Source organism: Epargyreus clarus, unplaced genomic scaffold (genome assembly GCF_041222505.1).
Source record: "Epargyreus clarus isolate Ecla_fem2 unplaced genomic scaffold, WU_Ecla_fem_2.2 ptg000034l, whole genome shotgun sequence".
NCBI classification, from domain to species: Eukaryota; Metazoa; Arthropoda; class Insecta; order Lepidoptera; family Hesperiidae; genus Epargyreus; species Epargyreus clarus.
In genome coordinates, this window is record NW_027332239.1 from 5,774,671 (window position 1) to 5,791,834 (window position 17,164).

At 33.9% G+C, this 17,164-nt stretch overlaps 4 protein-coding genes across 4 annotated transcripts; 2 read left to right on the forward strand and 2 right to left on the reverse strand.

The window, feature by feature from the left end:
• LOC140755861 (glucose-fructose oxidoreductase domain-containing protein 2) lies at positions 1–1,999 on the forward strand. The gene has a single exon (XM_073091199.1). The coding sequence runs from the start codon at positions 137–139 to the stop codon at positions 1,331–1,333; it is 1,197 nt and encodes a 398-aa protein (XP_072947300.1). The 5' UTR covers positions 1–136; the 3' UTR covers positions 1,334–1,999.
• A 215-nt stretch (positions 2,000–2,214) lies between these two features.
• LOC140755862 (10 kDa heat shock protein, mitochondrial) lies at positions 2,215–2,848 on the reverse strand. The gene has a single exon (XM_073091200.1). The coding sequence runs from the start codon at positions 2,677–2,679 to the stop codon at positions 2,368–2,370; it is 312 nt and encodes a 103-aa protein (XP_072947301.1). The 5' UTR covers positions 2,680–2,848; the 3' UTR covers positions 2,215–2,367.
• A 5,419-nt stretch (positions 2,849–8,267) lies between these two features.
• On the forward strand, positions 8,268–11,542 carry LOC140755855 (juvenile hormone esterase). The gene is given in 4 exon segments (XM_083059028.1): positions 8,268–8,676; positions 9,070–9,868; positions 9,871–10,357; positions 10,532–11,542. Coding segments are annotated over 4 exon segments (1,587 nt in total). The 5' UTR covers positions 8,268–8,541; the 3' UTR covers positions 10,698–11,542.
• A 53-nt stretch (positions 11,543–11,595) lies between these two features.
• On the reverse strand, positions 11,596–14,011 carry ae13 (alpha-esterase 13). The gene is made up of 3 exons (XM_073091195.1): positions 13,714–14,011; positions 12,043–13,316; positions 11,596–11,803 (listed from the first exon to the last, which is right to left on the reverse strand). The coding sequence occupies exons 1-3, from the start codon at positions 13,975–13,977 to the stop codon at positions 11,647–11,649; spliced, it is 1,695 nt and encodes a 564-aa protein (XP_072947296.1). The 5' UTR covers positions 13,978–14,011; the 3' UTR covers positions 11,596–11,646.
• Positions 14,012–17,164: the final 3,153 nt, after the last annotated feature.

The window sequence follows — 17,164 nt, forward strand, 5'->3', positions numbered from 1 at the left end:
CTAGATTGTCAAGTTGACAGCTTTTAATTCATAATTATAAATTGCGTGTTTTCATATGAATACGTTTCACTGAGTTCAAATATATCTAATTATTCTAATGTTATGTTCAAGTACAATTTAAAATAAACTTCTCATAATGCTGCCAGGCATAGGTGTATTTGGCACCGGCTCGGTGGCAAAAGTTTTAGTGCCATTTTTAAGAGAGAAGGGTTTTCCCGTAGAAGCTATATGGGGTGTTACGCTCCAAGAAGCCGAAGCAGCCGCAAAAGAGTTGAAAATTCCATTTTTCACGAACAAAATCGATGATGTTTTACTGAAAAAGAATGTCAGTTTAGTTTTCATTGTTTGTGCACCGAACTTGCACGCTCAGATCTCAGTAAAAGCCCTTGGTATAGGAAAACATGTCGTCTGTGATAAGCCTGCAGGCTTATGCCAAGCGGAGGCCCTCAAAATGGTCCGCGCGGCTCAGTACTATCCTACACTTATATCTATTATAAATCATTCCCTACGATTCCTGCCAGCATTCAGCCATATGCGAAAAAGTATTTTGGACGGCTACTTAGGACCTCCTAACGAACTAACCCTCATTGACGTACGAGTTCAAATGGGCTCCTTGCTCAGTGATACTTACAATTGGTTGTGTGACGACACTATGGGTGGAGGCACCCTAACGTTGGTTGGTAGCCACGTGATTGACTTAGTTTCGTATTTAAGTGGACAGAAAGTTGTCAAAGTACATGGAGTCCTCAGGACGTTTGTAGAGGAGACTGCCAAAGTGAATGGTATAAGAAAAATTACAGCACCAGACTTCTGCACATTCCAATTACAAATGGATAAAGGATTGCTTGTCACTGCAACATTAAATAATCATTTGCCAGGCCCATGTTTCAACCAGGAGATATATGTGTGCAGCAAAAAAGGATACCTAGTTGTTCGGGGTGGGGATTTACATGGTAAATTACACAAAACAACAAAAATAACAGAAGATGATGGTAAAAGGCAAGATAAGGAAGAGGTCATATATGTTGATATCGAAGATATGAGCTGTGCTTCGAGTGTTATACCCAAGCCATATATTAAAGGGCTTTGTAAGATGATCAGTGCTCTGAAGGAAGCATTTTTGCCAGTAAGAGAACAGATGGATTGGGTTAAAGAGCCGGTTAGAGCAGCAGCTACCTTTGAAGACGGGCAGCGAGTGCAAGCCACAATGGAAGCATTACGTCAGTCTAACGAAGATGGCTGTTGGACAACAGTCCAGCTTCTGACAGAACCACCGGATCCTAATCCTGCACTATCTGCTGCAGTGAGACGTACTGCCATATCGTTACAATAATAATGTTGTATGCCATTTTAAGTACCTTTAATATTAGGGGATTTAATTCATTGCTTTACTTAGCTTATTAATAAGTATCAGTGTAATTATTTTATGCACAACAAATAGGTTTGTTTGTAAGCAGTCAATGTGATATCAATTATTTCTTACAAGAATTGTTACTAAATGTTTGAAATTAAACAAAATGCAAATTCAGTATTCACAATACATATATAAATTTGTCCTTTTTAAAATTATGTAAGCTTTATCAGTATTTGTAAATTTATCTACTAGCTAGTCTGTAAAACTGAAATACTTTGTTCAGTAGTTTATTTTGTGTTATATTAACATAAAGTTTTTAGTTGGAGTATGGGTAGCATTTTGGTAAAAAGGTATGGATGCAAGAGTTGAACATCCTCAGGGGTAACAACAAATCTGTAATTAGCTTTAGCTAGAACTCTGCTGTATATAGTTAATTACAGATATCCAAAAATGACATTAACCAATTAATTATCATCAGCTAGATTTCATGGTCTTTTGCTACTTCGATCTTAAAAAAAATGTCAATAAAGTTATCACTTCTGCTGATATCTGTTTTCCTGTGAACTGTAACAGATTTAAATATATTTCATGTTTAATGTTAGGTTATGTTAAATGTTTAAGATAATAAAATGTATTAAGCCTGTATATTTGGTTTTATATAATTAAACACTAATTAAGGATTTATTTCAGTTTGAAATAGAAGTTAGTAATTATAAGATTTTAAATTAAATATTGCATCAGCCGAATTCAGAGATTTCATATCTCTGGGGAATGATTAACATTTCAAATTAAGGTAGTTATTCAAATTAAGGTAGTTAAATTGTCCTTTGAACGGGATTGAAATAAAATAATAGTACAAATAGTTTTTATAACATTGTTATAATAAATGCAAAGAATATAACATCATGTTCCACAGCTTTGAACATTACACAATCACATCATGTTTGTACACTACACCAGACTATTACCTAACCAAATTCGAAACGAAAACGAAATTAAAGCTAAAACTAAAATTAATTTTCAATCTTTGCCAGAATATCAGACTCTCTAAATAGGTGGTATTCCTTCTCGTCGTTTTCGAGGTTAACTTTGGTGCCGCCGTATTCCGGTAAAAGTACTCTGTCGCCGACTTGAACTTGGACGGGAATGAAGTCTCCGTTGTCTTTTCTAGCGCCAGGTCCCACTGCAATCACTTCGCCGTGCAATACCTTCGACTGTGCCTTCTCCGGAATCACGATGCCCCCAGCGGTTCTTGTAACCGCTTCTGCCCTCTTGATCAATACGCGGTCGAGCAAAGGAATTAGTCGTTTCACAGCGTTTGCCATATTTTTATATATTCAGTCAGGAACCACAGAAACGAAACAATTGAAAAATTCTGTGATGCAAATGTTTCAGAGGTTATAATCTTGAAATCTAGAATATTCGAGCGCGATCTGCGCGATAGGTTGATTTTGGTTGCTCGGTTACGAAGTAGACCACTCGGCTCGCCGTTCTTCCGGAGTTAAACGAATTTTGCCGATCGAGACCGAAATTAAACGAACGCGGCGAAAAATTTTACTTGGCAGTGTTGCCAAATTATTTTATTCCAAGATATTTTTAAACATTTCATCAAACTATTAATAATTAATCTTCATCGTATGGTAAATAAAAGATACGTGAACGTGACGACCAAATAAAATAATAAATAAAATCATTTTAAAACTGCTACATTGTCGATCTTAGCGACATCTTGTATTGAGTAGCAGAACTATTACATAATGCTACTTATGTTTAAGTTTATATAAAACGTAGATAGATGGCGCTGAGTGTAGCAATTGACTTTAATAAAAGCAAAATTATAGCTCAAGAACACGACTTCATAACTGCAAATTAATATAGAATTAAGTATTTACTACAGGAAAAAAAAAATATTACATTTTATTGAAACTACTTTGTAATCATTAAAGCTATATACACTTAACAATATTTGAAGGAAGTAAACTATAATATAATATGGATTATATTCTAAACTAAATTAAGTATTATATGCATATTAATTTCATGTTGTTTAATTAATAATAGTTGGGATAACCAACTAACAAGTTTTAAATATTGTATAAGTATAATATAAGTACATTTTCTAATGTTTTAATTGCCGACTTCTAAGGAGGAGGTGGTACTATTTTAAGCTTGTTTATTTTTCAAGTATTAATAATATTATGAATAATATTATCGCTGGTATTTTAATATTTTAATTCACCTACGTAGATATATCTATGTCTATCAATATTATCTAAAAAGAACGTATGTAAGGTATACATACATCCGAGTAGGTACTAGAACAAATTATGATCATTCCAGTAAATATGAACCCATAACTTGTCGAAGAAAACCATTAAAGGTAGGATTATCGTAGTCACAATGCATAGCTGAGATTCCACAAAGCATAATCACAAAAACCGTGATTGTTAGCGTCATCGGCCATTGGTCGGTCGTGTCCGCAATGATCAAGTGGCTCTAGTGGCGGCGCCGTGACCGGCCGTGGAATGTGCGCCGGCGCCGGCCAGTCTCGGACACACCTGCGCACCACGCACACACACACCGACTCATACTCGTACTGCTATATCCGGACACGGTAATGTCAGCTCACAAAAGCTTGGATTATTCCACTTTGTGTCTATATTATATTTTTTAAAGGTAGAACGCTTTGTGGTTCGACTCCGGCGGCATCACCGCCGTACTTATTTCTGCCTTATAACAGCAGTGTTAAACGCTGCTGTGTTCTGGTTGATGGGTGTGGTAAGGGAGACATACTTTTCCGAGGCGTTCCAGCTTAGTCCTTAGGGGTTGATTACAGATGTATATGGGCGGCAGGAGCCACGTACTATCAGGTGGACTGCTTGTTAGTCCGCTACTCCTATATTATAAAAAAATATGTTTATTGTTACAATTGTTTATTGTAATAAATTTGGTAAATACCAGGTATTTTATATTTATTTCATGTCAATTTCAGCATCCTATATAACTTTCATCTCAATCAATGATGTTGATCAATTGTTGCCTTCGATTATGAAGCGTCAAAGCTCTATAATACTAATATAGGTATGTCCTACCTATCTATGCTTCATCAAAGCCTTCAAACCAGAAAAGACAGCTTTACATCACTGTCAAAATAATATATTAAATGACGATGGTGTCGCTACATTAAAACTTGGAGTAGACGTTGGAGTTACACTTTTACAAATATTACTAGTACCTAAATAATAAGGATAATGGGAAACTGTTATCAAATTATTGCATGTCATCGGTCCTTGATACGTGTGCAAGGTTTCAAATTCATCAGAGTCGTGAAAACTGGTGAAAATTATGCTCAAAGATTCCGTTATATACCTACATACATACATAGATACAACCCAAGCTAATAAAAGCGTGTTAAAAGGGCATTGCTATTTACGAAATCTACTTCAGAATGTTCCATCAGATATGACGATTAACAATGAATTAATAATCTAAAATTATTCAGATTTAATAGAAGTAGATCCAAGTGGAAAATCTCGTAAGCAGCGCGCGCTCATCGCGATTTATGGCTGCCTCCTCGCCCGCGGCCACATGAAAGCATAGTCGACCATTGTTCAATGTTCTTACTGTACAATTTGACAGCACGAGAATACTTAATTGACACTTTAATCACTATAATTATTCCAACCGAATATTGTTTGATACGACGGCACTACTGATTACTAGTCCTAATTTGGTAATGAGCGTACACGACCAAAATTTAAATTTATTAATAGGTATCTGTTGTGTTTAAAATACGCTTCTAGCATTGTTCTAAATAAATTTGTAGTTAGCTTTGACGATTTTATGGTTTCGTTCTTCTATGGCTGCTATGATTATAAATACTAAAAATAAAAAACAAAGTAGTATTTGGTGGTAGAGAACCTTCCGTGTGCGAGCTCGTCTCGCACATAGCCAATTATGAAGTTAGTTCCTTTAGAAACTCTAAAATTATGTATGTATCTACTTGCATACCCTTTTGATCATGTGGGTTACACATTTTTGTAGGCAAAATACACCATATTGTCACTTGCCGATATTCATGAGTCTATGTGGGTGGCATGTGGCAATGGCAAAATCTTATAGATTTATCAAAGCAATTTGTACCACATTGTGTGGGTGTAGTGTAAAATTATTTTAACATCGATAATATGACCAGTCACCAGGAACGCGTTTCTAACGGCACTAATTATTTTCTTTAGCAATACAGAAAATCTAAATAGTTTTCGGTACCTACCATCGAAAACATTCTTCGTCAACTTGTTTTAAATTATTTAAACGTAAATAGCTTCTTTCCCTTTTAAATTCAAAAGGGACATATCCTCCTTTAACGGTGTTGAGCAGATATATAATACAAGAATGGTATGCCGAGATGCCACACCAAGCCACAGAGTACCCTTTATACAGCTGAGACACCAAGCAATTTTTGTATTATCAAACTTTTCAATGACGCGCGAAACAAAGGCGACACAAAAGGTAGCGAAAATATGTAAAAAATCCGCAATGGCTTGTAAGGAGTATTATAAGGCTGGTAAAAGGTAAAAAGATTATTGTGATCGGGTTCACACGGCCAAATGTGGAGCCGAATTTTGCAAACATCTCACGTGTGCGCATTGTAGGGTAACCACGACAACTCGTCATAATTAGGACTTTCCTAAAATATCCAATTAAATTACATATACATGTCATACAATCTGTCAACTTCCTATATAATGTCCTAATATAAATAGTGATTATGATGAGCGTAAAAAAATATTTTAGGTGTTAAGTAGGTACATAAGTACCTTATTATTTTATTACATTTGTTACATAATTAAATATTTTGTGAAGATTTCAAAGTTTACCTGTAATATGGCCAGTAAATATAAATCCGCCCTAAATGCCTAACACGCAACGACTATAGTAACCTATATAGGCACGAACGCTATACACGAACGTATATGTACATTAACAAACAAACCTATAACTATTTTAACACATTTCCAAGTTTATTTAAAAACTTTAGACTAAACTATTATCTTCTAAACTTTTGTGCTTACAAACTTTCTTACTTTTGTAAGCACTAAGACCAGAATCACAAGACATCTACTTATTATCATTGTATCTGTCCTGTCGTATATGTGGTTACAATATACAATAAAAAGTTGCGATAATAGTCTTACGCGGATGTTCAAAGCGTACAAAATAACACAACAAACACCGTACAACATTTTGTACAGCCTTATAGGTTTCTGGCAAACTTCAATTTCCCGCCAAATTGGTTATTAAACGCCTTATATTTATTACAATAAGGAACAATTTACAAGGTTTTAGGTTGAGGCAATAGAAATTGTAAGTTGTAGTTTGTATTGAAGAGATCTCAGGCGTTCTCACGAGTAGCGAGCATTACTACGCCACAGGTGCGCATCCGGCTATCTCACAAAGATTTGACTGAGCTTAGCTCGCTCTAAATACAGGCAAGCCGAATCGCTTGGAATGTGGGAAGCTATTGTTTTTCCTTTATGTTCCAGATACCACTAGCATTTGTTAGCATCGTGTATACAATAAATATTTTTTACAGTTTTTATTTTTCTTCTAACATACCTAAATATAATATTTCTTGAAAACTTAATTTTTCTTGTTATTGTTTCTACTTTAATAATTACGAAGCCTATGAGTCTTCATTTAAGTTTGTGAATGCCCCCGTATTCCTTAATATTTATTAATAAACTAGCTGACCCCGCAAACTTTGTACCACCTCAAAAATCTATTTACCAAATTTATTTCATATAAAATATAGCCTATGTTACTCGTGGATAATATAGCTTTCGAATGGTTAAATAATTTTTAAAATCGATCCAATAGTTTTGAGCCTATTCATTACAACCAAACAAACAAACAAAGTTGAAGGTGGTAGAACCGTTTGTGGTTCGACTCCGGCGGCACCACCGCCACACCTATTTCTGCCTAATAACAGCAATGTTAGGCGCTGCTGTGTTCCGGTTTGAAGGGTGTGGTAAGAGAGACATAACTTTTCCGAGGCGTTCCAGCTTAGTCCTCAGTGGTAGCGGCACATCTGTGGCTGACCTCAGGAATATCTAATCCTATCTGGGATTGATTTTATAATATTAGTATAGATAAATAAGGGTCGTCTGTTAAAGATCTATAAACCTATAATAATTCTGGAGCTGTTCGAATATAGAAAATCTTTTATTTAAATCCGTTATTTGTTTCAGGAAAAAAGTAAAGAGAAAGAATTTAAAAATATTCGAAACATTTTTAACCTTTACTTAAATAAAAAATAACAATGTTCAATGAATGAATTAATTACTTAGTCATATACTCATTTAGTGAACATATATGTTATGAGCGAGTATTTAAATGTTGCTTTTTAAATAAGTAGGTTATATATTACCTACATTCTTTCGGTCATTACACAAAAAACTATGTTTTTTTATTTTGTTAAAACAAAGATAATAATTTTGTAACTAAATAACAAGAAAATAATTATAGCTAAAAATACATACAAACTATTTCTAATTTACAAAAAATAAATTGTATTTTGTGGAATAAAAACCTTTGTCTGGAGATTATATTATCCTTATTTAAAATGCAAAATATTTTTCTGTAGCTTCAAACTACTGTACTGTGTATGTGCTTCAAATAATGTATATTTGTTATATAAAAATAATTTTATTATCTATTCAGTAGACCAGCACCAAAGAGTAAAATAATATATGGGAAACCAGCACCTTTTCGTGCGTAAAACGAAACGAAATACTGATTGGCCGCTGCAAGGACATAATTTATAAAACACTGTCTTTATGTCGAACATTCGTCTTTATGTCATACTAGGAAGGTTGCTTTTGCATTATTCAGTTCAACAGCTGACAACCGTGATTTGATAGTAGCATTTCAACTTTCAGTCTCATGTCACTTGATAAGTTCTGATAAATCTGCTTAGAATTTTAATTCTACCGGGTTCTATTCAGTCGCTAGAAGCTACTAGAAACTACTGTAATATTCCCGTATATTACGTGTACTGCGGAAGAAGTAGGTTAGAAGTTTTATAACCGTAACCACAAAAGTAAGAAATTTAATAAAACAGCTGTAAAAGTGTGATGAAAAAAGAATTGTTTACTAAATAATACACGGTACAGTTACTGAAGAAAATGACGAGTCCAGTAGTAGAAATAAGTGAGGGAAAACTGCAGGGAAAAGCGGGAAAAACTGAGAACGACGTGAAATTCTACACGTTTAAAGGGATTCCATACGCGAAGCCGCCTTTAGGAGAGTTACGATTTGGGGTAAGCTAATCAATCCTTTTATTTATTTGTAATGTACAATTAAGCAACCATAATTACGAATATGTAAAAAAATGGGTGATTATACTATAATCAGATATTGCAAAGGTTATCTACTTTATAAACCTGATATTTTATTGTATTTATATATATATATATATAGTTTGGTTTTATTTAATCCTCTACTACTTTAGTATTGTTCTTAAAAAATTATAGGTAAAATTAACCATTGTTTCCTTAATATTATTATTATGTATTACTAAAAACAGTTGATTAAAAATACATACATTTTATTAAACTTTTCATAAACCCATCGCTTTTTAATAGATTAATGAATATACTTTATACATTTTAATGACATTTTAAAATTAATGACACTTATTTCCTGTTTTATAGATACCAGTTCCACCTGAACCTTGGGAAGGTATTAGAGATGCTACTAAGAATTGCAACATCTGTGCTCAGTTTGACAAAAGTACTGGAACCATTGTTGGTGATGAAGATTGCTTGTATTTAAATGTCTACACCCCGAGTCTGCCTGATGAGGTAAAAGCTCCATTACCTGTTATGGTCTTCTTTCATGGAGGGGGATTCTTATTTGGACATGGCACAGATGACTCCGCACATGGCCCGGATTATTTGATTGAGAAAGGAGTTGTTATAGTCAGCATAAACTATAGACTAGGAATTCTTGGTTTTCTCTCTTTAAATCGAAGTGATGCTCCGGGCAACATGGGCCTAAGAGACCAAGTTCAAGCTCTAAAATGGGTGCAGCAGAATATTAGTAAATTTGGTGGAGATCCAAAAAATGTAACCATATTTGGAATCAGTGCTGGTGGTGCATCAGTGGAGTATTTACTCCTGTCTCCAATGGCAAAGAGCTTGTACCACAAAGCCATTGCACAATCTGGGTCCTCATTGCTGCACTGGGCTCAGAATGACAATGTTAAACAATTGGCGTTCATGATTCCTTTGTTGAAAAAGAAAGTTATTTCCAATGAAAATGACTTACTGAAATACCTAAAAAGTATGACTACTATAGACCTAATTACAATGTCTATGCTAGTACTAGCAGCTGATAAATGGAGGGGTGGGATTCACTTTGGCTTTGTGCCCACAGTGGAGACACCTGGGGACTGGGAACCGTTTATAAGTAAAAACACCTTTGAGATGTTAAGTCAGGGAGAGTTCAATAAGTGCCTTACATGGCTGGAATTTGTAGTCGAGAAGGGCTGCTTATGGTTTCGCATGGTGCACCTATTCTGGAGAAATTGACTAAAGAGAAGGAGTTTACAGCCCATTTACCATTTAAAGTTGATGATGCTGAAAAGACTGATTTGGAGATCAAATTAAAATCTATCTACTTGGAAGGAGAGCAAAGTTGTGATGAAATGGACTCCTTTGCGATAAATTTCTTCTCTGATGTAGATTTTCTCGGCGGCGTATATGTCTCCACTACACTAATAGCTAAACACAATTCTCCGGTATACTTCTATGAATTTTCTTATGATGGAGGTCTGAACTACATTAAGAAGACTCACAATATTGATAGGAAGGGAGCATGTCATGGGGATGATGGAGGCTATCTTATTAGAAGTGATGCATTAAAAGGAAATCTGTCAGACACAGATAAAATTGTGCGAGATAGAATGGTCTTAATGTGGACTAATTTTGCAAAATATGGGTAAGTTTAATGAAACAGTCAATTTATATATTTATTTCTAAAGTGTTCTAAATTTCATTGCGTTTATGATTTTTACTTTCTCAGTTGGTTGTTTTTTTTTTTTTTATTTTGTTTGGTTGTTGGATGAAAGATTTATATATTGTCAACTTAATTTACTACATACCTACTTTTCAGAGACCCAACTCCAAAAACGGATGATATCTTAACAACAACTTGGGAGCCAATAGCTGAGACAGGTCTTGCATATCTATTTATAGATGACAAACTCACTATGAAGTATGAAATGTATCCGGACAGAACAAAATTATTCAAGGAGCTCTATGAGAAGTACAGTTCGTAATAATTTAGATACTGTGTGTTTATATGTCTAAACCTTTTTATTCATAAACGCTTACTGGCATCTCAAGTATTACTGTATGAAGATGGTAGGACCACTTCTGATCTGACTCTGACGGCATCCTAATAATAAATGTGTTTAGTGATGTATTAACGGGATCTGAGTATTACAAACTTACTTAGCGGTATCAACACATCTTTTAGATCTCAGATAGAAATCTTATCTTATGTGGGATTGAAATCCATGGGTTAGCAGTACCCACTTATTATCCGGTGGAGTGCATGCTCATTCATTACTTTCATATTATAAAAACATATGTGTTATTTCCTCCTAACATTTTCTATCTTATGATAAAAAGAGATAAAATATTGAATAACATTAGGCTGCTATTAGGTGTTTAAGAATAAGTGGTTTTAAGAGTGTATTCAATATATGTCTAGGTATGTTTATAAAATATATAATATATTGGTAGATCTAATATATTGACATTTTGTCACTAGCATTTAATAGGAAGAATATATTTAATATTCAATATTATTGAGATTATTTTCAATTGAATTTATGCTTGTTATTAATTAAATTACAATTTACCTAAATTACCTAATATAGGTTTACAAATTTAATTGAATCTACTTTAGTTCTTTTTTCCTAATTGTAATGTTTTTGTACAGATTTACCTATTAAATATTTAGAGTAATTTAGTTGTATCAACTTTCTATGAGTAGGTATTCTGTATTAATATTAGTACCTACTTACATAGAATAAACCAATTGTATGTTTATTGAATAAGAAATTCACAAAATATCTATTCTTGATAAAAATTATTAAATAAAATACCACTTTCAAAATACATTATTTTATTTTTTGTCAAGTATTACATTGCTTTGTTTAAATCTTTGCTTACATCTAACAATGAAGTATTATTTAAATAGGGAAGGGTAAAATAGAAATTTTACTTTTGATACTTATGATAGATTTCTTGGAAGATTTCCATTCTTGATGTTTGATAGTGTGATTCCATAGTGAATTCTTTGTCTATATTGAGGTAAACTTGTGAACATTTATCATATCTAGGCCAGGCCAGGTTACTGCTGCATGGTACAGGATTACTACAAAAGGGAGATAACACTTATTAATAATATTAGTATTAATAGTAACATTGTATTTTATTGATTAAATTATAGGCTTGGACTAGATCACATATTTCAATGAATTATTACATAATTTGTTAGTGTTGTTGAATTAGAACAAAATTTTATCATACACATTAATATATTGCTTAAGAAATGACAACCACAATAAAAAGCATCATCACAAAAAAAAATAGTTAAATACATTTATTACTTACCCTGTTTTAGCAAAGTGCGTCCACATTTTTGTCATTTTATCTCGCACGATCTTGTCGCTTTCATCTGCTAATTTAGAAATTTCATTAGTTATTATGTATGTCACATCATCAGCATGGGCTGCACCTGGTTTTGTAAAATTAAAAGCATTTTTGAAAAAGTTCATTTTTCCATCATATGCAAATCTATAAACATATACAGGAACTCCATAATTTGCCATGATTTGTGCAGATAGCAAAATTACAGAAATGAAATCGTAATCGCTGAAGAAATCTACGCCTTCGTTTTCACCATAAGCCTTTGAAAATTTTGTATTGTATATTTTACGGTCAATTTTTGTCAAATTGTATGCCCAATGTTTTACAAAATTCTCATCTTTGTTAAGTTCTTCTATTACAGAAGGTTTTGATAGTTCCATCAGATATCCTTCCTTTTCACAGAATCCTTTAATAACGGGCACTCTGTTAAAATTGCCTTCTTTTAAAAGCTTGTAAGGTTTAGTAGTTAGAAACGCTTCATTGTTTCCAAAGCCTTTTTCAATAGTTGGGACATATCCAAAAAATAACCTTTCTGGTTCACTTTCTCCAACAACCTTAGAACTTTCCTCAACAAGTACCTCAGGTGGACAATTTAATAAGTACTTATAAATAGATCGCTTGCTTTCAACGGTGCCTTCGTAACCTAATTTTTCAAGAACTTTATTTAATAACTTTTGAGGTTCGTAATTAATGACCCAGTGGTTAAGACTAGAACCAGATTGTAGTATTGCTTTGTGAAATAGACCTTTCGATTTCGGAGACAAGATATGCAATTCTACTGAAGCAGAGCCAGCACTTACACCAAAGATCGTTACATTATTTTTATCACCTCCAAATTTGTGAATATTATCCTGCAACCATTGTAAAGCTTGAGCTTGATCCTTCAAGCCCATGTTTCCAGCTGCTTCCGGAATGTCCATTGATAAAAAGCCTAAAATTCCTAGTCGATAATTAATTGATACCACAACCACATCATTATCAATCAGAAAATCAGGTCCTGTTTCTCCTTTAATTACTCCATTTCCATGAAGAAAACCGCCACCGTGTAAACTTAACATTACAGGTAGTTTAAATTCCTCCTTATTGTTAGGTAATTTCGGTGTATATACGTTTAGATACAGACAGTCTTCAGAACCAATCACTTCATTTGTGAACAAATCCGTCTGAAAACAGACTTGACTGTTGTTGACTGTCCTGGCATCTCTTACGCCTTCCCACGTTTCTGGGGGTTGAGGACTCTGAAATCAATACAATTAGTTAGATGAATATATATGATGATGTAATTATAGAAATGGTCTTTATTTAAGGTTATTCAATTTCTAATATGTTCATACTCATTTTAAATCGTCATAGTTCTAGACACTTAACAATATAATAAGCGCTGCAGTTCAACATCAATATCCTGATGATCTAAAATTTGATTTCTCAATCTGCGAATCAGAGGATTAAAGCCCAGGTACAGGCAACCTCCGATTTTTCGAAGTTAGATACGCGACTTTATAAATACCCAACCCAGCCACGTTGACTTCTTCTCATGAGGTCGTAAATTGACTTGCTGCTGTTTCTTAGAAAAAAATGAATGTAAAAATTTTGTTTGTATGTACCTACATTAATTAAAGTCTAATTAAAACCTACCTTAAATCTTAAAACTCCAAGTGGTGGCCTCGCGTATGGTATTCCTAAGAACTCAAAGTACGGGGTTCCTCTTTGTGTATAGGCTTTAGACCCTATGAGCGTACCTTGAGATATAGTTACTGTTGGCATTGTACCTTTGGTTGTGGGGTACGATTGAAAGTGGATTATATTTGTAACATGTGATGTGCTAACAATGTCGTAAAAATGATATAAAATAAATAATTGCTTAAACACGAACTCGTAACCACGAGTACTTAATGCCATGATGTTACAGTTAATGAGTTGGTAAAGTAAAAGAATACAAAGACACCTGTGTACATACACCGACTTGTTGTTTATCTTATGATAACTTCGATCACTAATAAGAACTAGTGATCGAAGTATGATAATTTGAAAAATTACTTCCTTTAAAGCCATTGCACATAGTCCAATGTAGAAGTCTGCAAAATTCAAAAAGGCGGCACCGCCACCGCTTAATGTTTTTCTGTAACTTTTTTGTTCTTCTGCTGTTGGTGGGTTTCTTCCTAAACATGGATGGTTCCAATGCCCATAAATGGAAGGAGGTAAGGGTTATTAGCGCCACTAGCGGTCACCCGTAGCGGTGATCTCAATTGTCCTGATTATATCACCTGTTGGGTTTAACGGTATGGATGGTAGCCCGAGTGTACAGGGTAGATGTCCAGATGGACATTGGTGTCGGAACCTTTGAAGGTGTAAAGTACGGTTAATTATATAGACGACGTGAGAGCAACGCCGGGTTATGTTATTATCTCCATGCGCCATGCCCCGATCGGGCTCTGCCGTGGGGGAACACTTTTGTCTCCTCCACCATCTCATATTTATGGGATGCACACCACACATGCCGACTTTCCCGAGGTCGCTTGCTGGAAGGTTCGAGTTCCCATTCTTGCCTCACGCTACCCCGGAAACCCCCTTTTAGTCGCCTCTTACGACAGGCAGGGGATACCGTAGCCCTATTCTAATCCTCGGACTGCAGGGACAATAATGTTAGTGCCTAGTGTTAGCGCCATGTCATAAACAATTAAAAAAATTGTGGCCAATATTAAGAAGTTAAAAAAAAACTTGTAATAATTATAATCACTATGTATTTCTGCACACTACTTTATACTTACCTATAGGTAATTAAAATGTTTTCATTGTATAATTAATATATTTTATATTAATGTTGGCGGCATACTGGTCATATTGTATTTTTCAGATGTGGGTATTATAAAATGATCACACGGGACACGCTTTTATGTAGCAAAATGATTCTATTATTATTATTTCATTGTATAGAATAGTATAGATGGATGAATTTTGACGGATTTTTGAAGCTCGTAGACAAAACTCTTCCTGGTTCGACTCCGGCGGCACCACCGGCACAACTATTTATACAAAATAACAGCAGTGTTAAGCGCTGCTGCGTTCTAGTTTGAAGGGTGTGGAAATGGAGACATACGATTCCTAGGCATTTCAGCTTTGTCCTCAGGGGTAGCGGCGCATTTATGACGGACCTCATGTAGGAATCTAATCCTATCTGGGGTTAAGTACCGATATGGGTGGCAATAGCCGTTACCATCAGGTGGACATGCTCATCTGCTAATACCATGTTATAAACAGAAAAAAATCTTTATTGTTTCTATACCAGCCCTTATCATTTAAAAGAACATTAAAGGTTGTTATTCCAACGTTTTGCAACTGTAGTGTAATAATTCAATGCTAAGCTAAACATGTAATTTTATATCATGGATATCACTTAAATATAATTTATCACGCAGTAATTTAAATTGAATTAGTGTCATGCTGACAACACTGATTTTATCTGCTTTGATGATTATTGTGCTGGCAATGATAGCATTGGCAGCATTGGCGCTTCTGTCAGTGTCAGTTGTACTTTTGTTAGTCTGTCTAATCTTGTTTGTTAAGTGAGTTTTTATCAAAATAATATGTTGATAAGTGATAAGAGTGAAGAGCTGATGAAGCTTTCCAAATAGCTTGAAAACGTGGGTCAAGTGTAGGCATGTATTTTTTTATTGGTAAATTTTTGTAGAATGAAATTCTGCTTCACTAATGTATGCCGGCGCACGATAACGAGACACGCCAGAAAACATACATGTTTAGGAATTTTGCATAATGTTTTCAAATGTATATACGAAATCGCACTTGATTATCTAGTTGAATCTTATCTGAAAGGAGAGTTGCGCCTAGCAGTCGAGCAGAGGTAAAAAATCGGTCATGAATATTGTCTTAGGGTTTTCCAATTAAAGACCCTGAAGTTGGCACATAGCCGACAAATATAATTTTTAGATACGGATATCTCGAGTAGATGCTTGGTGTCCTAATCATTCTAAGGGGACCAAATTTGCAAATCATGGACGATATATTTTTTTTTATCTGATCTACAAAAGTATTTTGTAAACTACTGAGATGATTAAACACTGATTGATTGCATACAAAACATAAAGGAATGCAAATTTGATTAAATGGGATTTATTTTACCGGAACATTGTTTATTAACGGGACTACAAATTTAATTTTGTATGATTTACATTTGTGAATCAGTTCAAGTTAAATAAAGTATACAGTGTTCTCAGTTGAATTTAAACATACATTATTGTAATTAACATAAAATAATAAAGAGAAATCAAAAACTTTCATGTAGTTTGGCCCTAAATAAAAAGTTAAGTCATTTTGTACATAATCTTTATTGTCTATTTAACTTTTTCAAGTTTTCCAACAACTTTTTTTGCCTTTCCCATTGAACCAACATTTATTAGCGAGTGTCTCATTTTTATCAATAACTAGTAGAGCCCGGGGCTTCGCCTGCATTTAAATAAATGACATACATAACATAATAGAAAATTGGTACCTCAATTGGAATGACAGTGGTGCCATCTGTCGAAAATTGGTCATACGAAATCAGAAACCTCATGCACAACAACTCTGTTTAAATGCATAGTTTATGATTCTATAAAGGACATACAGACAAACATTTATTTTATATATATATATATACCACTGATAACCATTATATAGTCCTTATAGTAATGAATAAAAACTTTTATTAGAGTGTACTTCATTTTTGTCAACTGTACCAACAATAACGGATAAGTTATATTGACAAAGTACTTATTGTCTTATACAAGTACATATTCAAGAAACTAGAACCTTGTAAGTTCTTTGTCTTAGTAGTATTAAGTAAGCTCAAAGTATACAATTAATATAAACAAAATAAACATTTGAATTGGTTGTTATTGATGACTTTGCTATAGATTTTTTTTGGAATTGGATAAATTCTTAAAAACCATTAATTTGGAAAAATTTAACATAATGGAAATTCATTAACATAAGCACTTGAAATGATAACAGTACTTGTTTTATTAATTTTGACAAAAGCAATTTACACTGATACATGTATTACATTTCATAATTATAACACATAGCAATG

Bases quoted from the DNA above. Each gene is read 5' to 3' on its own strand.
- LOC140755861 (XM_073091199.1), top strand. From the start codon at position 137: ATGCTGCCAGGCATAGGTGTATTTGGCACCGGCTCGGTGGCAAAAGTT.
- LOC140755862 (XM_073091200.1), bottom strand. From the start codon at position 2,679: ATGGCAAACGCTGTGAAACGACTAATTCCTTTGCTCGACCGCGTATTG.
- ae13 (XM_073091195.1), bottom strand. From the start codon at position 13,977: ATGGCATTAAGTACTCGTGGTTACGAGTTCGTGTTTAAGCAATTATTT. The intron at 13,317-13,713 runs GTAGGTTTTAAT...TATTGATTTCAG, and splicing joins TTGGAGTTTTAAGATTTAAG to AGTCCTCAACCCCCAGAAAC. The intron at 11,804-12,042 runs GTAAGTAATAAA...TCCCTTTTGTAG, and splicing joins ACGCACTTTGCTAAAACAGG to TAATCCTGTACCATGCAGCA.